Source organism: Sander vitreus, chromosome 15, assembly GCF_031162955.1.
Source record: "Sander vitreus isolate 19-12246 chromosome 15, sanVit1, whole genome shotgun sequence".
NCBI classification, from domain to species: domain Eukaryota; kingdom Metazoa; phylum Chordata; class Actinopteri; order Perciformes; family Percidae; genus Sander; species Sander vitreus.
In genome coordinates, this window is record NC_135869.1 from 1184923 (window position 1) to 1207414 (window position 22492).

The 22492-nt window shown below is 44.1% G+C and overlaps 2 protein-coding genes across 2 annotated transcripts in view; one reads left to right on the forward strand and one right to left on the reverse strand.

Moving 5' to 3' along the window:
• The window catches only part of LOC144530399 (uncharacterized), a 21231-nt gene extending 16657 nt beyond the window's left edge, over nt 1–4574 (reverse strand). The window contains exon 1 of the mRNA XM_078269964.1: nt 4255–4574. The gene's annotated coding sequence lies outside the window, so the exon portion shown is untranslated. The remainder of the gene's footprint in view (nt 1–4254) is intronic.
• Nucleotides 4575–9151: 4577 nt separating this feature from the next.
• On the forward strand, nt 9152–13409 carry LOC144530403 (uncharacterized). The gene is made up of 2 exons (XM_078269967.1): nt 9152–9405; nt 10942–13409. The coding sequence occupies exons 1-2, from the start codon at nt 9213–9215 to the stop codon at nt 11985–11987; spliced, it is 1239 nt and encodes a 412-aa protein (XP_078126093.1). The 5' UTR covers nt 9152–9212; the 3' UTR covers nt 11988–13409.
• The last annotated feature ends 9083 nt before the right edge of the window (nt 13410–22492 follow it).

A 22492-nucleotide genomic window follows, 5' to 3' on the forward strand; every position in this document is an offset into this window, starting at 1 on the left:
TTGCCCAACAAAAACCTGGTCTAAAGTCAATAACGCAGCATTTCATTGTTATTTTAACAGCAAATTAGTAAAATGCTCCTAGGCTCGTGCACAGCACGTGCACACTATGCTTGTTACACACACAGGGACGCACAGCAGCACACACACGCGCAGAAGATTACAAATAAAAATATTACGGTGCAAATCCTCCATCATAACAGCAATGCTCCAAGGTCCAAACGCGCCTGGCTTTTAAAGGGAATGGGAGATGATCTCTGATTGGTTTATTGCATGTTACGCCCAAAACACACCTATGATTAATGAAGACACTAAGTATAACCTTTTTGAACCATGCGCCCGGCGCACGGACCCTTTTTTCCGTCGTCAAACTAGCAAAAGTGGATTTGGACACGCCCTAAACGCACCTACGCCAGGTGCTTCATGCCGTGCGCTTAGATCGTTAAAATAGGGCCCTTAGACTTCAACAAAGAGACACAAAATATACTTCAAATAAATGCATTTTAATCTGGAAACCGAACAAAGTGAGTGACTGTCCACAGAGCCGCAGGGCTGCAGCAGTTTAGTTTTTAGTTTAAATTCAGGAGACACAACAGCCAAGGTAGACGTTAAAACACACACACACACACACACACACACACACACACACACACACACACACACACTTCAGCCGGCTCAGACCATTTTGTTAAAGAGATCAGATCTCAAGGCTTTCTGGCAGAAGTGCACACTTCCTCAAAATGCAGAGAAACCTCATCAACCATGTTGAGTTCGACCTTTAACTTTGATGAAGATTTCATTACAGATTTCTGCGTGCAGCAGCATATATACGGGTCTCTAATTCAGCCTGCTGCTGATGACTACTGACAGAAACTTCCTTGGTGCTTTTCGTTACATGTTTACAAAAGATAACATAGATACTTCATATATTCCTGGGGAGAAATGTGCACGTCACAGCAGTAAATCAACGCATTTTCATGGGTTTGAATAATATCGTACGAAAACATTTAGCACAATAATTCCTTTGATAGTCTACGATATTAGGCTACCGCTGAACGGTCACATGATAATTAAGTTAAGCGGTCTTTACAGTTAAATTTAGCGGAGAAAAGGTTACTGTGAGCTGGTCCTGCAGAGGCCGTTACAGTTGAGTTTAGCCGACAAAAAGTGAGCAGCGACGACAGTTAAGTTTAGACACCAAAACGTTGCCTTTTTTCATCTTATTTTTCAACATATTGTTCACTTTTTTTTACGTTTTTATCGGTTTTGTTCTAAATTTTTTGCCTGACTATGCCACGGGCAGGCCCTGCCTCTTCAAACGTTCTCACTCCCAACTCGTACAACAATGATGCTTGGTCGGGGTCTCTCAGCGTCAGATACCGACGTAAAAATCACCCTTTAGCGTCTGTGTAGAATGCACCGGGCAGAGCAGCAGCACGGCCGCGGCGCTGTAAGATGTTGTAGTATTAAGAGAGACAAAGGTAGAGAGTACTTTGTAGAGAGACAACGGTAGTGAGTAGTATGTAGAGAGACAACAGTAGAGAGTAGTATGTAGAGAGACAACGGTAGAGAGTAATATATAGAGACAACAGTAGAGAGTAGTATGTAGAGAGACAACAGTAGAGAGTAGTATGTAGAGAGACAACAGTAGAGAGTAGTATGAAGAGAGACAACAGTAGAGAGTAGTATGTAGAGAGACAACAGTAGAGAGTAGTATGAAGAGAGACGACAGCAGAGTGTAGTATGAAGAGAGACGACAGTAGAGAGTAGTATGTAGAGAGACGACAGCAAAGAGTAGTATGTAGAGAGACGACAGCAAAGAGTAGTATGTAGAGAGACGACAGTAGAGAGTAGTATGTAGAGAGACGACAGTAGAGAGTAGTATGTAAAGAGACAATAGTAGAGACTAGTATGAAGACAGACAATAGTAGAGAGTAGTATGTAGAGAGTAGTATGTAGAGAGACGACAGTAGAGAGTAGTATGTAGAGAGACGACAGTAGAGAGTAGTATGTAGTGAGACGACAGTAGAGAGTAGTATGTAGAGAGACGACAGTAGAGAGTAGTATGTAGAGAGACGACAGTAGAGAGTAGTACGTAGAGAGACGACAGTAGAGAGTAGTGCGTAGAGAGACGACAGTAGAGAGTAGTATGTAGAGAGACAACAGTAGAGAGTAGTATTAAAGCCCGGAAATCTGTGAGAGAAGAGAGGTTGGGGGGGGTGGATGGGTCAAACAACACAGGACTTTCACACAGGAGACCGGGGTTCATGTCCTGTTATTGTCCCATGTGTCACTGAAACGTACATTTTGTAACCCCACTCACCATCTTTTCCTAAACCTAACTGTCTTGTTCATCAGTTAAACATACGTCCCGACCCAGAGCATGAAAAAGTGACGTCAAGAGTCCCGAACAAGCCTGTCTAAATATTTCTTTTTGCGTCAATAACAAACGCCAAAGACACCTGACTAAGAGTCACTTTTTCACGCGATGGGAGTGTGAATGTGTTGGCCTCTCCCTCTTCGGCTCGTTAACTTCTGTTCAAGTTTTGATTTTGTTGAGGGGGGTTCAATTTGTCTGTGTGTAAGAGCTGGAGGATCTGTCCGGAAGACAGGAGGGAGAGAGATGCCTCCAAGCAAGATATAAAAGATTAGGAAAATGGTTAGAGGAGGTTTACAATCTGACATAGACTTTGATGATTTGAACTCCATATACATTTGTCTGTAGTTAGGGAAACTTAATGTCAATTTGTGAAACCACAATTGTGATTTGTAAGCTTAAATGCCTACAATAGCCGTATCGGAACACGAACGCCCATTTCCTACGAAAGTCCTGCGTTGAAGATGTATTTGCAATGTGCTAAAAGTTACAAAAAATGTCATTTTAAAGTCTGATTAGTGAGTCCAGTCAGACTTCAGGTCCTCTGATGTCCACGTTACTGCAACACAGTGGGACTTAGTCACTGTTTGTGAACACACACCACTGCTGCTGTTTGGTTTTCTAATGAAATGTTTGTCACAGTTACCCAGAGCCCAAAGTGACACCTTCACAATGTTTGCTCTGTCCAAACTTCAACGTTAGTACCAATACATTAACATTATCAAATCAAAGGCTTTACAAAAGCTAAATTAATCTTTTGTCTGTTTTGTGTCCACAGTGCAGATCTTCATTCTGCAGACACACACACACACACACACACACAGAAACACACAAACACACGCACACACACAGAAACACACAAACACACGCACACACACACACACAGAGAAGCACAGAGACAAACACACACAGAGAAACACACACACACACAGACACACAGACACACACACACACAGACACAGACACACACTCACACAGCAAGACACACACAAAGACACACACACACACACACACACCAACACACACACTCTTTGACTACAGAGCAGATTGTGAAGGCAGCCACGTTTACTGAAGCTTCACAAACGCTTAAATCCAAAATTAAACCGACATTTCATCTCCTTTGATGAAAGTCAGATGATTTATCTTTCCTTTGGCATTTAAAAAAAACCCATCTGTGTTCATATTTTTAGACAATTTGAACACCTGATTCTCTTCAGACATGATGTAGTTTTGAAACAAGACACAAAATGAATCCTCTATTAAGTCATTAATCCTGGCGGGGGGGGACACACAACCATTCATCTTCTGCTGAAAGCTTCTCCAATGGGAGGTTTCACTGCTGTAATATCTTGAATATCTTTCTGTCAGAAAACAAAACCAAGGCATTTGTCGCTGAAAATAATCAATATTTTCTGATTTCTGTTCATATACTCCCATTTTTTTCCCTGCACGTAGGGGCGGACATGACATGAATGTTAAGAGAAGCAGCAGTGATCCTATAATAATTCTCCGACTCCTCACGGCGTTTTCTAGAGAACAAAGCCGGCATTTAACACACTTATATGACACAAGAACAGTAATTATTCCTGCTTGTGTAGAAAAACATAAGAGGAGTAAAAATCACTTTTTTTGGTGAAGCTGCAGAGCAGGGGAGAACTGGGATGTGATGCATTGAAAGCAACATTGACTTCAGCCAGATTGAATACATAATTAAACACTGACATCATGTACAAATGCACCAGCCATCAGAGAGAAGGAAACACGGAAAGATCCAGATGGAGGTGTGCGGTAGGCGGGTGGCTGGCCGGCCAGCACCCCACATGTTTTCCTACACACACGGCTGATGCACGAAATGAGAAAAAAAGGGGATTTAGTCTTACCTGTGCTAGTCTACAGGGAGCTGCAGGCTGATGTTCATCGTGTCTCTGCTGCCGGAGGAAAAAGATCCAGACACAGAGCTGGCAAGGGGGGTGGGGGGGAAATAACCACAAAAAAAAAAAAAAAAATCTGACACACAAGTATTAAAAAATGTGGGGGGAAAAAAAGCTCTTTAGAGTTTGTATTGATTGTTGTTGTTGTGCAGATCTGTGGTGATGCAGAGGGAAGTGGGACGTCGCTGCAGCTTTCTCTCTGTTCCTCTGCAAGAGGTGAAAGGAAAGGGAGGGGTGTGTGTGTGTGTGTGTGTGTGTGTGTGTGTGTGTGTGTGTGTGTGTGTGTGTGGTACAGTAGCTTCTTCTTTCATCTCCATCTTCCACCAGTGTGAAGCTAAAAGAAGTGCCTGTTTAAAAGCTTTAAAAATAAAAGCCTATTGGCAGGGTGTAGATTTCAAAGTTTATTTTTTGGGGGGGCATTTTAGGCCTTTAATTCCACAGCTGAAGACATGAAATGGGGGGGAGAGAGAGAGAGGGGTAATGACATGCAGCAAAGGGCCACAGGTCGTAGTCGAATCCGTGGCCGCTGCGTCGAGGAGTAAACCTCTATATATGTGCGCCTGCTCTACCAACTGAGCTAACCCGGCCACGTGGGGGGGTGTAGATTTTAAAACACACGTTCCCTATATATGCTGCCAGAGGTGGGGGACTCGAGTCGCACGTCTACGTTGATGAACAACTCGACTTGACTTTGATTTGGTGGTCAAGACTTTAGACTAGACTCAGATGTGAGACAGATGACTTGACTTTTTATTGATGTAATATGAGAGCAAGTGCAAGTAGGGGGCAAAAGGACAACATCTCTCGGAGCGATGACTTTTAATGACGTAAACAACGTCCACAGCAGTGTATTTTTCATTTTATTTGATTTTTTTTTAGCTGTGACTGTCCTTCCTTTGCCGTACCTGAAGTTGCTGCATTTCGGCTGCTGTCTGTAGATTCCTTCATGCACAACTCGTATTCTTTCGGATGTTTCACACGCAAATGTTTTCACAGCGTCAATGTTGTATATTGTTCAGGGTCCTTGCCACCACAAGACAAATTGGCATTGCAGCGCGCGTAGGGTTCGGTGGAAAAAAATTCTAAGGTTCGGCAGAAACCGAACCCTGTCAAAAAGCCCAATATTCAGCCGAATCCGAAGCCGAATCCTGGATTCGGTGCATCCCTATTTAATACTACGTCATATTTACGCGCCGCATAGCTGCTGCTCTGACCGGTTGCGTAATACACACACGCTGAAGGGAGATTTATGCGTCATATCTGACGCTGACAGCCACTGCCCATGCGTCCGGCGTGAGAACGGGTTGTACAAGCACGTGTTGTGACAGCAGTGCTCTTATTTTGGAAGAAACCCAGCCAGAGATTTCCTGTCTCGCTCTTGGTTAACCGTGGTTAACTTGCTGCAGATCATTCAGTCCCTCCATGCTGCTGCAGTGATTATGCTGATGGAGCACAATCCAACAATGCACCAGTCTACAACCACACACTCGCCACTGAGAACACTAGAACATATCATTATTATTCACAGCTTTAAATCATCATGTTCAGCTTCATGATGTTTATACAACAATATCAACCTTTGCATCATGAAATGGCTTCCAATAAACAGCAAACAAATGCTAACGTTCATTTTTTGACCCCGTAATAATTATATAATTTGCATTGTACAGAATATGTTTAATTTAATGGTTTTATTTTGAAACGTTACTTGTCCACTGCCCTCCTGTGGTCACAGTGGTGAACTGCAACAATACATTTTTTCAACACTGCCCCATGTAATGGTCCAAGTGACTGATATAACCCTCATAGGACAGATGTTCAGCGTCAGTCAGCGTACACTAAAAGTTCTGTTTTTGCCGCTGACAGACTCAGATTATTGTCTGACAACATTATGAAAGGATCCCTACAGAGATAGACCTTTTAGTTAAAGAGTAAGATCCTTTTAGTTTAACATGAAACAGCCCCGAAATCCCCACCACCAAACCCCATGTAAATAATCAGTACTTTTAGCGTGTATAGAGCCAGCATATTTCCACATGTAAATGGGTGAATTAAGGGTTTATTTCAACCAAACCAGAGTGGTGATTGTTGGAACAGTGGAAAGATGAACCAAGACGGCTTTTGATAGTTTTATTTAGTTTCTGTCCAATTTGAATGAAGTGTGTTTTACAATGATAAAAATACTGATTATTTACATGGAGTCTGGTGGGTTTGGTGATGGTGATTTCGGACATTCAGACATATTCAAACTATGTCTAGTAACTGCTTTTAACCTGTGATGTACATAATTAAATTATGTTATTACGTTTTTAAGCCTTTTTCTATTACATTTGTGAGAGGGATGCAACATAATTTTGTTCTGCTGTGCACTTGTCCTATGTAAGTAATAGTCTGAATAACAATAAAGTTAATCTTCAATCTTCAATAACAACTAGGCCTCTTCTAGAAATTGACCTGGTGACAACACCTGTTGGAAGTGAGCTATTCATCTTTCTAACAACAACAGCTTTATCAGCCAATAGTAAATATAGTTATTTACCTGATTGTTAGCATGCTGTCTGTGAACCTCTGGACAAGTGCTTTAATGAAGACAGGGTCGATGTTCCTCTTCTGCAGCTGGCTGAAAAGCATGTCCACATTTGGCATGATGTTGTGGAACAGTGCCAGGAAAAAACAGAAAGCCTCGTCTTTGAGCATCCTCACAAAGCCCCCAGCCTCTCTGACCGTTGGGGGGGGGGGTTGTCAAAGTTCCCAGAGTCTCTGATGGTCTGGAAACACGTTAGGAGGTCATCCTTGCGCTCGTACACGGTGTTTACGGCGCGACTGTGGAAGCTCCACCGTGTTGTAGAGGCTCTGGGGAGTTGCATTCTGGATCGTAATGAACTCGAAAAACCGCAATTCAATCGATGTAGCGTAGCACAAGCACCAGCTGGCAGTGGGTGGAAACGTCAGTCGGCTTGAATGGCGTTAAAATCAGCACTCTTTACTTCCTCCAGGATGTAATCCTTAAGCAGTGACAGCATGCAGTCTAACAGCTCGTTCTGTATCGTCTTTGACGTGCCCTTAAAAACGGTAGCTGTCTTCAGGTGCTCCTCCAGCACACTGTCAAGGGACGCAACAAAATCCACCAAGCCCCGGAAAATGCCGGGGTTGCCCAAGGAGTCAGTCTCCTCATGCCTGCGCAAGGCCAACTCAAAAGCCCCACAAAACTTCACTAAAAAAAAAAAAACGACAAAAACTACACAATCGATCATTTTGGATAAAATGTTCCTGTTTTTATCCACCTCTTCATTATGTTTCCTCACCGCAATCCTGTGGCCGTCATCCAGCTGCGTAGCAATGTTCACCCTTCCTAATATGGCTAGCTTTACAGAGTTATCCATGTGTGCCCTGGTGTTCTCATGTTTCTTTACCTTCTCTGACAGGTGCTTCATATCTCTCACTCCGGTAACTGTCCATGCTGGATCTGTCCCCGTCGTTTTAAAAAGCAAGCACGGAAAGCAAAATAAAGCATTAGCATGAGTGCACCCGGCTAGCCAAGCCTTCCTGGTGTACTAGCTACGGGAGAAGCCGCGCATATACTGCTTCCCTTTCTCGCTAGCCTGCTGTCTGATTGAGAGGTCAGGTTGATCTGGGCCCAGCTCTTTCACCCCAACTTTCTCCTACAAAGTTCTCCCCTCAAACAGATCTTGGAGGAGAGATTTCACCGAGTTAGGGTTGGGTCTTGGAGGAGTAACGTTCGCGCTCGCCATTGTCGTCTAGTAAAAATGGCGCCCCTAGAGCCCGGTCCTTATTTTATCAGGGGCGAGCTTGGGGCGAGAAAATAATCGCCCTGCTTGGATTCGATTTAAGAACGCTGATTGGCTAAATTTTATGTCATACATTCATATCTTAAATTAGCAATTGGCTTAACTACTACATAGACCCGCCTCCTGGGGGCGCTTTCTCTGTTGCCCCAGAGCTGAGGAGGCGTTCAGACACGCAGAGGAAAGGTTGCGAATATGATTTTCTATCATATTTTACACATATTACTGGGTACATTCCATATTTCAAACACACAAATATTGACATACTGATGTTTTTATCATTATTATTATTATTATTATTTTTGTTGTTAATTTTTTTTAATTTATTTTTATTTTTTATTTTATTTTTATTTTTTTGTGACTTAAGGGGGGGCGGCGCCCTAGCGCCCTCTAATGGCCAGCCGCCACCGCTTAGAATATTAATCTGATTCTGTCAGCGGCAGAAACGGTTTTCTTTTCAGAATAAAAGTCTAAATGTACAAATTAGACTAGAGCTGCTAATCAATTCATGACCAATTTCAAAGTCCATTCTTGTCTCGGTTTTCAATGTTTTTGACGCTTTTTTTCATGTTTTGTTTGGGACCATTTTTCGATGTTTGATGCCTTTCTGGATTTTTTATTTTTTTATTTTTATTTTTGTTGCTATTTTCTGACTTTTTTTGTTGTCTTTTTTTGCGGGATTTATTCCAACGTTTTTTGCGCCTTTTCTGGTATTTGTCGGCTTTTGACGGGGTTTTTTTTCCCGACAATTTGAGGTTTTTGTCACTTTGTTCTAAAAGTGTACCTAAGGATTGCAGATGAAAAGTAGTTATTTTCACTAATTCTGGCATATTTACATGGTGTTTTTTATACAACAATGTTCATAAATATGCATGGTCCCTATCAAATAAACAAAAAAAATTGCTTAAATTATTAATTTATTATCTAAAGAGTTGCAGATGATTTTTTTTTCTATCTATCGAACAATGGATGAATTGATCAGCAGCTGTAGTTAAATTGTTTTTTGTAAATTTAGACCTTTATTCTGAAAGAAACCCGTTATGTTTGTTGTCCTGTTCTGTTTCCGGTGTGGACGCAGCTGCCGTTGTTTATGGTTCCAAAATGACCAAACTGGAGCTACTGAACGCCTACCTGACGGAGCGGCTGACGGTGGTGGTGAAGGAGATCCTGGGCGTGGTGGAGGACACGGTGACCGAGTACCGGGAGGAGACCGCGAGGACCAAGCGGGAGAACGAGAGCCTACGGAGCCAGCTGCGGGACATCCTGCTGCTGGAGGCCGAGACGGAGTGGCTGAGTAAGGGCCAAGCTAAGTCTGCTAGCTCGGTGGCGAATAACGTTCCAAATTGCGCTGGGAAATATGTCAGTTTAATCTTTTTAAAGCGAATTAACGTTAAATCCCCGGCTAAAACACGGACTTTAACGTATGCACGTGTAGATAAGGAGCTGGTTTTAAATTCGGCAGCTTTAAACACTCGGTTGTAATGTTCTGACAAATGTGAGTTTTATTAGCAGTTTGTGTTTTACTTCCGCTTTTCCTTTCGAGCTTTAGCTGCCTTTAACCTTTGGAATTTATTGTAACATTATCATTTTAAATAACACGTGTATGTGGTTTATGTTAAACGTGAAACTAAAAAGGGGCTGCTGGCTTAAAACTTACTTTATTAAACTTTATTAAACCATTAGCTGACAGTTGACATTCGTGTTTGCATTAAACAGGAATTCCGTTATTCACAATCACGTTATTATTCACGGCTGGTCAGCACTAACTACTGTATGAAATGGACACAAAAATAAGCTTTTCTGAAATATATTTTATAAATGTTTTACCAGTAGGCCTAATTCATGCACATTCAACACTGACTGCACATGAAGGCAGCTTCGAGAAAGAGACTGAGGGACTGAGGAAACGGTCAGCTGTTCCACAAACTCCCGAAATTACCAGCACCAAAACCCCCCAGACTCCATGTAAATAATCAGTACTTTTAGCGTGTATAGAGCCAGCATATCTCCACATGTAAATGGGTGAATTAAGGGTTTATTTCAACCAAACCAGAGTGGTGATTGTTGCAACAGTGGAAAGATGACGGCTTCTGATAGTTTTTAGTTTCTGTCCACTTTGAATGAAGTGTGTTTTACGATGACAAAAGTACTGATTATTTACATGGAGTCTGGTGTAGTTTGGTGATGGTGAATTTGGGGCTGTTTCATGTTAAACTAAAAGGATCTTACTCTTTAACAAAAAGGTCTATCGCTGTAGGGAACCTTTCCATAATTAATTTTCATTCAACAGTGACCGCAGCTTCACGTGCGGGACTTCACGGGACTCTCAAAACACACCTAGAAGTGTGATCCACGCGCACGTGACTGTGCCACAGGGTTGCTTGCTCTCAACTTTTTGCTGCATAAAATGGAAAGACCTGTGTTTTTGCTGATTTCATTGTGAGTGAATGCTCAGCCACCCAGCACCTCACTGTATCAGCATTATGCATGGGCATCGCCTGAAAACGACACCAGGATGATACGGTATAACCATACAGACTTCTACACACCTCTATCAGACTGCTATGAAAAGGCTTTAACCCTCCTGTTGTCCTCGGGGTCAAATTTGACCCATTTTCAAAAAGTTTTTATGTCAGAAATTCAATCGACAAAAACATCGGAAAAGGTGAGAAAAACATCGGAAAAGGAGACAAAGTGTCAAAAGTCGACCAAAACGATAAAAATAAGTTTGAATTTTAAATTTTGACCCAGAAAAACAAAACGTTGCGTGGTCGACGGGAAGAGAAATGAATGTTACCGTGTTGACTCGTGTTTTCCTCTGTTGTTCCAGGGTCGACCCGGTCCAGTCTCGGCTTGGCGTCTCCGGAGCTGCAGCCCTGCGACCCGGAGCCGAGGCCCCGCCCCGAGGAGCCGGACTCCACCCTGAACCAGCCCAGACACCCAGCAGCCAACGCAGCCCAGCCGCCCGTTTCTCTACAGCTGCTGGTGACCCACAGGGACAGGGACGTCTCCCCGGCGCCGCTGCTCCTGCCGGGGGACGAGAAGCCCGCCGAGGCCTGGGAGCCCGCTCCGAAGCCGGACGCTCCGGCCGAGACGTTTGGGAACGTGTCGCCTCTCCCTTCTCACTCCTCGCTGAATCCTCCCTGCACCTCGGCGCCTAAAATCCACATTAAAGTTCCCGCGCTCAGCGAGGAGCCCCGGGTGCCAGCGCCAGCTCCCGCCGCTCTAATCAAGAGCGAACCCGAGGAATACAAAGTGAGCAAACGCGACGGCACGGACTCTCTGACAGCGCCTGGCGCCACGCAGACACAGCCGAGCGTCCGAAACAGGACGGTGGTGGTGGTGCACGCAGATCGACATGAACCTTGCCGAAACAGGAAGCCCTCTCAGGAGATAGTGCCGACGGCGGACGACGACGCCGCGCCGGTGGCCGGTTACGTCCCTGAACTTGTGCACCGCTGCCCGCGCTGCGGCGAGGCGTTCGGCCAGGCCGGCAGCCTCCGCCTCCACCTGGAGCAGAAGAGGAAGGCGTACGCCTGCGACTGGTGCTGCAAGTCCTTCGCGCAGTCGGCCGACCTGCGGCGCCACCTGCGCACGCACACGGGCGAGCGGCCGCACCGCTGCACCTTCTGCTCCAAGAGCTTCAGCCAGAGGGGGAACCTGCGGCGCCACCTGCGCATTCACACAGGGGAGCGGCCGTACAGCTGCCCGTATTGCTGCCGCACGTTCAGCGACGGCGACACCATGAAGAAACACAAGCGCACGCACTCGGGAGAGAAGCCGTACCGCTGCGTCCGCTGCTCCAGGACCTTCACCAGCGCCGGCAGCCTGCAGATACACATCAAGAGGGACATGTGCTTCGTGGCCAACGCCTGATTGGTCCGTTTAAGTAGAGGGAGAGAGCGGCGGGGAAGTCCACGCAAAGACACACTGCTCAGCATAAATGCTTATTCTATTTACATTCCTGCTGACTTCTGCTGACAGTCTTTAAAGGGTAACTTCCATTTTTTTCAACCTAGACCCTATTTTCCCATGTTTTTGACAAGTGACTGATGGGAACAACAATCTGTGACATTGGTCGAGTATTAAGCAAGAAACAAGCTGTAATGTAAGTTAATAGGACAGTTGTGCAGCTTGTATTTACCTTCACTAAAGTGCTTGGAAACATTTTGGAAAGGATTTCTAAGGAGGTCGACCTTTCTGTTAACGAGTAAGATCCTTTTTTTAAACCTAAAAACATCTGCGAAATTGCGTTCGCTAAACCCACCAGACTCGTAAATAAACGGTCATTTTAGCATCGTAAAACACATTTCATTCAAAGTCGACAGAAACAAAATAAAACTATGAAAAGCCGTTTTTGGGTCGTCTTTCCACTTTTCCATCCGTCACAACTCTAATTGTGGTTGAAATAAACACATAGTTTACTGATTTTACAAAATATGTTGGCTCAATACACACTAAAAGTATTGTTTTTTTAAATGGAGTCTGGTGGGTTTGGCGCTAGCGACCTCAGAGCAGTTTCTAGTTAAACAGAAAGGTCTTAAAGAGCTTTTAAAAGGTCTATCTATCTAGGGATCCTTTCCATAATGTTGTCAGACACTTAGAATATTAATCTGAGTCTGTCAGCGGAAACATTTGCCCTATAGGGTTTCATAATACTGGACCAGTTTCAAAGATTGTTGTTCCCATCAGTCACTTACACACAAAAACATGGAAAAATAGGGTACAGGTTGAAAAAAAACTAAACTAAATGACCCGTTAATGCACTTTTCTTTCTGAACGGGACAGGAAGCAGTTCATAGGCAGCTACGCCGTCGCTCTGACATCATCCACGCCTTCATATTTGTTGATTTACATAATCTGCGAGAGACAGCTGGCCACATCTGGAGACGACAGAGTCATCCCAGCTGTGTGTCACAAGTCGCAACTGCTCAAAGCGTTTTAAAAATAAACTTTCCTGCTTCAGAGAAGACTGGTTTTCTGCAATAATCTTAACATAGAATATAATATTTATTTATTTGTATGTTGTGTTAGAAAAGTTTTGAACTTTTTTGTCTTGAGAAGGATTCAGGTTTCTGGAGACCCTCAGTGAGGCATGATGGGAAATGAACCGGTTACAGTGTGAATGTGTGTGTCAGTCTTTTCTGTCAGATTATCAGTATTTTGTATCGATGTGAAACATCTTGGTAGTTTTTTTTTTTTAGGCAGAATAAATGTTCAGTGAAACTGTCGTGCCTCTAAAACGTCAATTGATTTCTGTTTGATTATTAAATCACATATTTAGACTTGTGCACACTCCTCATCTGTAATTTGGATTTTCTTTTGCTCTCAATTAAAGGGTAACTTCCGTTTTCTTTTCAACCTAGGCCCTATGTTCTACATGTTTTAGTGTCTTAAGTGACTGATGGGAACAACAATCTGCGACATTGGTCCAGTATTAAGCAGAGAAACGAGCTACAATGTAAGTTAATAGGACAATTGTCCAGCTTGTGTTTACCTTCACTGTCACAAGTGCTCGTTTGCTGCTGACAGACTCAGATTAATATTCTAAGTGTCTGACAACATTATGGAAAGGATTTCTAAGGAGGTCGATCTTTCTGTTAAAGAGCAAGATCCTTTTTTTAAACATAACATCCGCGGAATTGCGTTCGCTAAACCCACCAGACTCCATGTAAATAATTTAGCATCTTAAAACACACTTCTTTCAAAGTCGACACAAACAAAATAAAACTATGAAAAGCCGTTTTTCGTAATTACGAGAAAATATCTCGTAATAGAGCTCAACAGTCCCGCCCACAGTAGGATCCGGAAGTAAAAATACAATGCAATTTCTCCATTGACAAATTGGAGTATAAGCCATAAAATCGTAACCGTCGATGGTAGACTTAAAACCATATAACTCATATAGACACCACAAATCATGGGGCACTACCCTTGTTTTGAGATGTCTTTTATTCGCGATGTCTTGAATAAGTACTTCATTACCCACAATCCTGAACAATCCTCTGATTGGTGGAACTCATGCTGGTGAGGAGGGGGGGGTGTCAGTACCTGATCTGTGCTGCCTGCACGATCCGTCACGAGGATTTACAACACTGCACGATTCACGATCTGTTCCACGCTTCTGACATTAGCCTCTGCCGGGAAGCTAACGTTAGTTTAGCTAACAGCTAATTCGGCAATCCGCTAGCTGACAGCTTGATTCAGTCTAAAATAACGTTAACTCAAACTTAACACTGGGTAAAGCCGTCTACAGCTGACGTAACAGCCGTTATATATGTTAACGGTTATTTTCAGGTTTTATTTTGAGGGTCTTTTAAAGTTATTACATGCTGTCTCAGCTAGCGGTTAGCCGAATTAGCTGTTAGCTAAACTAACGTTAGCTTCCTTTGTTCAGTGGTGCGCGGTGGTTTATGGGATGAGTAGTTCCTTCGCTCTGACATGACGATATGTACACAGTCTTGTACCTTTGACTTTTTTTGGATTTTCTGTTTGTTTTTTTACTCGAAATGATACGTTGTATGCTTATGAGTCACGTACCACCTGGTTAGCCTAAGGCATGGTTTAAAACTCTTTATATACAGATTTTTCCAGACGTCAATGGGAGAAATGAATGGGAAATTTACTTCCGGAACCCAAGGTCTCTCAGAGGAGGGGCGGGACTGTTGAGCTCTATTATGAGATCATTTTAAACACCTGGAAGGTGGCATATCTAGTTGTCAGTAGGCCACGGCAGTGATCAACTGTATCACTGAGAGGTAACATTAAATTCACCTGGGTTAAGTTAGCGTGATACTTCTGATGTAACTTTGTAGTATTAGTTAATGGACATGTCTTTGCTTGTAGATTTAAGGTTTGTAGATAACGGTTTTATGATTGTGCTTTTTGTTACCTTTGGTCTAAGTGGTCCGTGGGCGGAGATGCCTAACTTTAGCTAACAGGGATGATTGAGTCAACGTTGACGTTAGCATACAGCCTGTAAGTAGCCTAGCTAACAAGGGAGAATGTTGGCTGTAACGTCAGCTTAACCTGTTAATGTGCTTTTTGTTCCCTTTGGTCGACATGGTGTCGGCTCCGTGGGCAACGGAGATGCCTAACTTTAGCTAACAGGCATGATTGAGTCAATGTTGACGTTAGCATATAGCCTAGTAAGTAGCCCATCTACAAGAGAGAATGTTTGACGTAACGTCAGCTTAACCTGTTAATGTTATGCCTCTCTTAACTGTTCGGTCACTTCAAAGGGGAAACGGAATGGCGGCGCACACGACACACCAACATGATGGTCTGTGGGATTTTCTCCGTACCTTTTCCGTACCAGATGCAACAAGACAAGGTAATTCCACTTTCATTGCAATAACGTAGACTATACCTCCCTAGGAATTATTATGTTAGCTAAGGTATTAGTCATTAGAAGTTTTTAGAACAAATTGAACTAATGAGCAGCCCCATTCATTGGATAACGTTAGCACTAGGAAGTTAGAAATTGGGCTGTAATTAGGTTCTGCTCGTGTTGAATTTGAAGATATCCTGCACCGTGCAATCTGTGGACTAAAAAGTCTGTGGTTTTGTAAGGCCTATTAGCCTTTATAGTCTGCAAGATATAACGTTATTAAAGTTTGTGAATGTGGAGAAAAGATTTGCAGCTATAAACAGACCTGCCAACATGTACACATTTTTCGTACTCGGGACGCATTTTGACCCTTAAGTACGCTTGTACAATTCGCTGCTCTCTAGGTACGCATTTTGTTGCATCTTTCATTTCGCCAGTTTCAGTTTCTATGCAATCTATATGATGTTGATTCTGCCGCTGAGCCACAGCGTGTAAGTGGAGTGAAAAGCTTTCGGCCAATCAGAGCGCTGCATTATAACCCTCCGCCCACCTGCCCCTCCTAGCCAAATGCTTTGCACATTTAATTCAATTCAGTGCCTCAAGCAAGCTAGGCTGGCTGGATAACTGTAGGCTTGTATGCCATGGCTGAACCGCCTCAAAAAAAGGTTCGGAAACCAACTACGGAAACTTGACAGCTATCGGGAGAGATGGCCTTGAATCCACATGTTCAGGCTACCTCATCACGCGTTCTGCACCGTGTGCAAAACAGACATCGATATCAGTCACGAAGGGACAACAGGTAACGAACACAGTCCCACGCGCAAATACTGAGTTGGGTATGGCTGCAGCCTGGAGACCTCCCGTCTCATGCCTCCCATGCCCGCTAACTTAACCGTGACTTCATTTAGAAAATAATTCACGATTTTGTAGGCTATTCTGAACATCTGAGTTTAGTGTTTGACATGCCCAGGCATGAGACAGGAGTAGTATGAGACAGGAGGACTCCAGGCTGCAGCGATACACTCTTGTAAATACACCCCCCCCCCCCCCCCCCGAAACATAATGATATTAAAAATAAAAGGATGATAAGAAAAAAACTTTCATAGTGTCAATAGGCTAGCCTGTCACACCTGCCATCCTTCCCATTAGTTGGGGGAAGTTAGAAAAGTGGTGGAATGGCTAGAAAACTAGAAGGTTTTAGACAGGCCAGATGCTGATTAACGTAAGATAAAGGTAACAGTTAGGCTATTTTTTAGCCTACTTGAATTTATGAACATAAATAATGACATTGACATCATAACTGGGAGTCCAGCTGTTACGAGCTCAGTTAATAGGTGCTTTCCGACTGGATAGTACTTGTACTTTTTAGAGGAAAAGTACACTTCTAAGCAGTTCTAAGAACTACTCTTCCCCCAAAATCTTTTTTTCCGTTTGCATTCCCACTGGCCAAGTGGCCATATGGGACTGGTAGGAGGGGTAAGGGAGTGACGCAAGCACTGCAACGGTCTTTGTCGGTGAGCCACAGGACACGCTTGTGGAGTTTAACTCCGAAAAGACAGTTAACCACAGGTTCCCGTTAATCTTATGATGGACATGTGTTGTGATATTTAAACAAACAAACCCTCAACGGCGAAATAAAAGCCTCTTATTTACGAGAGCGGTCTGAGAGACCTCCAGCATACCGCGAGGTGTCTGAGCATGACTGCTAGAGCTAGAAGCCGGGGCAGGCGCTTGCTGGCTGTCTGAACTCCGAAAACTTTGAAGCAAATTGTCAATTTGGCATCAATTTGCGCAAGACTGCCTATATTCGAAATATAAACAGTTAATTTCTCGCCTAACACGTTGTCAGAAGTGAATTTAATGATGAATAAGATGGTGAAAATTGTTACAAATGTCCCGTTGTTGCTCTGTCTGAGTTGGCAGTGGGCGTGATTTATAAGTTCGACCAATCAAGTACACCTAGGAAAAGGGAAAAGGGAAAAGACCCTGCTCTGAAGTAGGAGCTAAAAAAGTACGCTACTGAGGGCAGAAGAACTTAAAAATCCCCAAATTTTTCCTGTCGGAACACGACGAAAAAAGTGTTCTAGGAACGTTTAGTTCTAAGAACTGCAAAAACCCTTCCTGTCGGGAAGCCCCTAATGATGCATAGCATACAGTAGGGCTATTTGCTAGGCCAATGTGATGGCAACTGACATAATGCAATGTCACCCATGTCAACCTTTGAAAAGCCTATCTGAAAATATCTGACTCATGTTATTTATTAGCCTATAATCGTGTCTCTGCCAGGCATCAATCTCGTGCTTTTTTAGTAGTTGCTTTAGGCCTATTTAAAGTTGCTTTATGAGTAAATCATTACTTAGACTACTTCAGTAATCAGAAGAAGGCTATGTGTTAACCTGGTCTTACTCTCATATTTAACACATAAGTATTTAGGCCTATTTATTAGCTCTCTCTGCTAGACTAGAATTGGCTAGACTAACAAATATGGCGGCGGGCTGTCGGGTGCGCACGCACGCGGGGGGGGGTTTGTACTCATAACATTTCTTCAAGGTTGGCAGGTCTGCTGTAGGAAAACTGTAGGAAATTCTCATGCAGGTGTACAAAGGCTTGTTTCCAACTACTGACACAATGATGCACTAATTACAGCGGGACTGCTTAGTTTGCAACTTTTTACCTTTTGTTTCTCTTTTTCCTATTTGATTAAACTTTCTATGAAGACCACATATATGTGTATATGTATTATGAGCACATTCATAGTGAATTCTAATACATTTAATGGTTTATGACTGAACTCATAAACACACACAATGCTTTCTGACTCACTTTATCAACAGTCAAAGTATTATAGATGTGACTGTGACTGCTAAGGAATTATGAGGTCAAGTGTCTTGTGGATGCTCTTGACTAGTTATTAGAAGTTGACTGACGGGGCTTCTAATAGTAGTAGTAGTAGTAGTAATAATACCCTGTAGTTAATACCTAGTCAACAGCATCCGTGAATAGCATAACATAATGCACTATACAGGGTGAAAGTGTTACCAAATAGGATTTAATTTGGGTAAGAAAATATCACTATATATTTATTTGTTGGAAAAAAATTCATATCGTTGCCTACGGTGGCTAAATGTCTCTTGGTGTAAGTTGTGAAATTTCAATGTTAAAATATACTTTTGGAAAACACTGTATATAAAAGTATAAATACTCCTGTACAAACTGGCAGTTCATTTAAAGCTAGCTCTGCTAATTTTTTAATATGTCTTCAGATGTTTTCAGATTTTTTCAGATCGACGCATCACTTATCAGAAAAATAGAGGACGCCTACCTTGCACGCTATATACCAGTGTATGGGGACAGGATTGCTACGAGGCGATACTGCCTGGACAAACAAAAACGAGAGAAGACAACAGCTTAAAGATGTCCCTTCTTGAAAAACTGCGAAAGAGAATGAGGACATCAACAGCGAGCCATAGTGAGGATTCTGAGCAGGAACCTTGGACCGCAAGAAAAGCAAAAGCTGAGCCATCTAAAAATGCTTTGAAGACTTCAAGAAAAATTTAGTTGGGGTGGATCCATGATGGAAAACAAGTGAGAAAGCGTTCTGGTGGGGGCACCAGCGTATTTGACGTAACCAAGGAGCTTTCAGGCTAGCTGATGCCATGGAAGCAAATAGGCCTAAATCTCACCTGTTAAATTTAATCCGTTCTTATTTTGGTTTGGGTTTGAGACATTGGGAGATGCTATTGTCTTTAAGTACTATAGATGGGATTATGATCAGTTTGTTGACTTTGCGCAGGCACCTCAGGACTTTGCAGCTGTTCCGGTGGAAAGCCCATTCTAAACTGTTGGATATTGTAGTGTTTCTGCAGGATCAGTTGAACAGATATGGCATGCTTCACGGTTATAAGATGATGCATCTGAAATGCGTCCAGGCTGGCTATGTGGTGACTCAAAAGACAACCAGGCAATGTCTGAAAATACTGGATCCCCCCGGAGTGCAACTATGGCGCCGGAATCGCCTTCGGCGACGTTTGTATCAAAATCCAGGCCCAAACTTTTTATGGCATGTAGATTCATATGATAAACTCAAACCATATGGGATCTGCATCAATGGATCATGAGACATGATCATACAGGAACTTTTTCGAAGAAATGCTATCTGTATGGCTCAATAACCAACGGATAGAGCAGTGGTGGGGATTTTTAAGGAAGCAACACGCACAGTTCTGGATGAACTTATTTCAAGATTTAAAAGATTCTGACAACTTCTCTGGGGACTTCCTAGATAAAAGTCTGATACAATTCACGTCTTGAAATAATAGAGGTAAGATGTGTAGCTTTAGGTCTACATGATGTAGCCTACAATTTAAGTTGTTATATGTCATTCTATGTTGTCTTGGGCTATATATAGTGCCCTACTAGCTCAATTGATAGGCTATGTGTAATACCTTACCAAAAAGGGATTTATTTTGCAGACTGAGAATTTACTGATTTTGTAGCAATTTCTGACAAAAATGGGAAAACTAGGCTATCTGGCATTGGCAGGTAGGCCTAAGGTTAATTGTTTTAATTTAAATATTTGCAATTTGTTGTTCTTGTGCTAGAAGAGAAAAATAGCCTAATCTGCAAGATGGTTCCTTTTTCTTACTATAGGCCCCTATCTTACACCCGACGCAAAGCAGGATGCAAATGTCTTTGCTATTTTCAGACCAATACAGTTTTCATCCTGCACCCATGGTTAAATAACAAATGCACTTGTGCCGGCGCCCATGGCACATTGTTGCATAACAATCAGAGACAGATAGTGGTGGAAAAGGTATTCAGACAATTTACTTAAGTTAAAATAGCCTATTACCACACTACTACCAAACAAGTAAGTTTAAACTGCAAGATTTAGCTACTGAACAAAGGTAAAAGTAGGCTACTTTGCAGAGGCATTTTCACTGTTTTCACTATATTTAGAGAGAACTGCAGGACGTTGTTCACCTTTGGAACACTCACATAATTCGCCCAAGCAGAAATGCTGTGTCTCCAGGTGGATGTCCAGTGATGATGTACATCCTACCTCAACTCTTTGGTGCTAGGGAGTACCTTAAAGAGGTATCCCAACAAAAGATACAGGCTTGCAGGGAGGAATGCCTTCAGAGAGGACCATATCCCTGTGATAATACTGTGTTTGACATTTGTTGCCTTGCCATCCACCAACCTCTCCAGAGGAAGCTATTGAGCTGTTCTTACGTGCTTACATACATGACCAAATTCTATAACTTGTTCTACTGGATCAAATGACTGATTGTTGTAAGCATCCACCCATAGTCAAAATCACAATATGTAATAAAGAACAGTGCAACAATGTTTTTCCTTCCCTGGGTGATCTACTGTGTTTGAACTGTTTGACAATATGCCTTTCTAACGGTTGGTGTCTTTTTTAACCCTTGTGTTGTCCTTCGTGTCACGGGGACTTTCTACTAGCCTCGCGGCCTCGTCCTTTGGGTCCCCGGGACCCTCGCTTATGTTATTCCATGTCACACACCTGCCTCGTCCTTCGGGTCCAGGGGACCCTGGCTTATTTTGATTCTATGCATTTTCTAACAGCCTCGTGGTGGCCTCGTCCTTCAGGTTCCGGGGACCCTCGCTTATGTTATTCCATGTCACACGCTCGCCTCGTCCTTCGGGTCCCGGGGACCCTGGCTTATTTTGATTCTATGCATTTTCTACCAGCCTCGTGGCGGCCTCATCCTTCAGGTTCCGGGGACCCTCGCTTATGTTATTCCATGTCACACGCTCGCCTCATCCTTCGGGTCCCGGGGACCCTCGCTTATTTAGATTTTTTCATTTTCGTCTTGCTACTGCCCTTGTGGCAGCCTCGGGTCCCAGGGACCTTTGACCCTTATTTGATTCTATGTACATTCTACTGGCCTCGTGGCGGCCTCGTTCCTCGGGCCCCTGGGACCCTCGCCTGTTCAATTGCATTTTTGTCTCGCTACTGCCCTCGTGGTGGCCTCGTCCTACGGGTCCCCGGGACCCTTGTTGCAGTTGAAAGTCGACGGTGCTGTTTTTTGCAGCGTAAAGTCAAAGCGCAAACCACCACCGCACGAGCCAAGAGGCTACTGTCTCACTCAGTCCGCGCAGTTGCGCCGTGTGCAGCTCCCACTGATGTATCTCTCATAGCCACCGCACACGGTGTGTGTCTTGCGGTCCCTTTTCTGTGGACAGAGCTGACACCTCTTTCGCTAGCTGGGCACTCTGGGCGCGCTCAGTTCCGCGTCCTCGTCTTCGTCGTCGTTGTCTTCTCAGGCCTCTCGGGCTCGCCCGACGCCAGCACCCGCCACGGCTTTGACGAGCGCGGTGGATGCTGGCGTGCGAGGGAGACACAAGCGTCTCTCGATGAGCGGCGTCACGAGCACCCTGCCCAGCTGCTCGAGGAACGCCCTGCGCCTGTTGAGCTTGCCGCGCAGCCACTTGGGCCTGAGCTCTCGCCAGAGCACAAAGGCGCTGTAGGCGGACACGCCGAGGATGTTGTGGAACACGGTGAGGGGCCAGTGCGCCGTCTTCCTGCAGCAGCTGTACGTGCCGACAAGCTTGTCCAGGTTGTCCACGCCGGCCCTGGTGCTGTTGTAGTGCAGGATGATGTCGGGTTTGGCATGCCTGCCGGCGCCAACTCACACGTCCCCCGTGTGCAGCGTGCTCAGCAGCAGCACGTTCCTGTGCCTCTTGGGCACGTAGGACACCAGGGTGGCGGTGGGCGTGAAGGCGAACCAGGACGAGAAGACCGCGCGGCCCTTGGTGTCGAGCAACGCGGCTGGCAGCTCGGGCTTGTTTTTGCGCATCGTGCCCACCACGGTGAGGCACCTCTCGTCGAGGAGCCGCTGGGCCAGATCGTAGGAGGTGAAAAAGTTGTCGCACGTCACGTTGCGGGGGCCCGTCAGCCCCTCGTCAGGTCCAGCACCACGCGGGCGCCCTGATTCCTCTCGGGCACGCCGCTCTCGGACTTGCCCGTGTACATCTGCATGTTCCACGTGTAGCTGGACCTGGCATCGCAGGCTACCCACGC

Bases quoted from the DNA above. Each gene is read 5' to 3' on its own strand.
- LOC144530403 (XM_078269967.1), top strand. From the start codon at position 9,213: ATGACCAAACTGGAGCTACTGAACGCCTACCTGACGGAGCGGCTGACG. The intron at 9,406-10,941 runs GTAAGGGCCAAG...CTGTTGTTCCAG, and splicing joins GGCCGAGACGGAGTGGCTGA to GGTCGACCCGGTCCAGTCTC.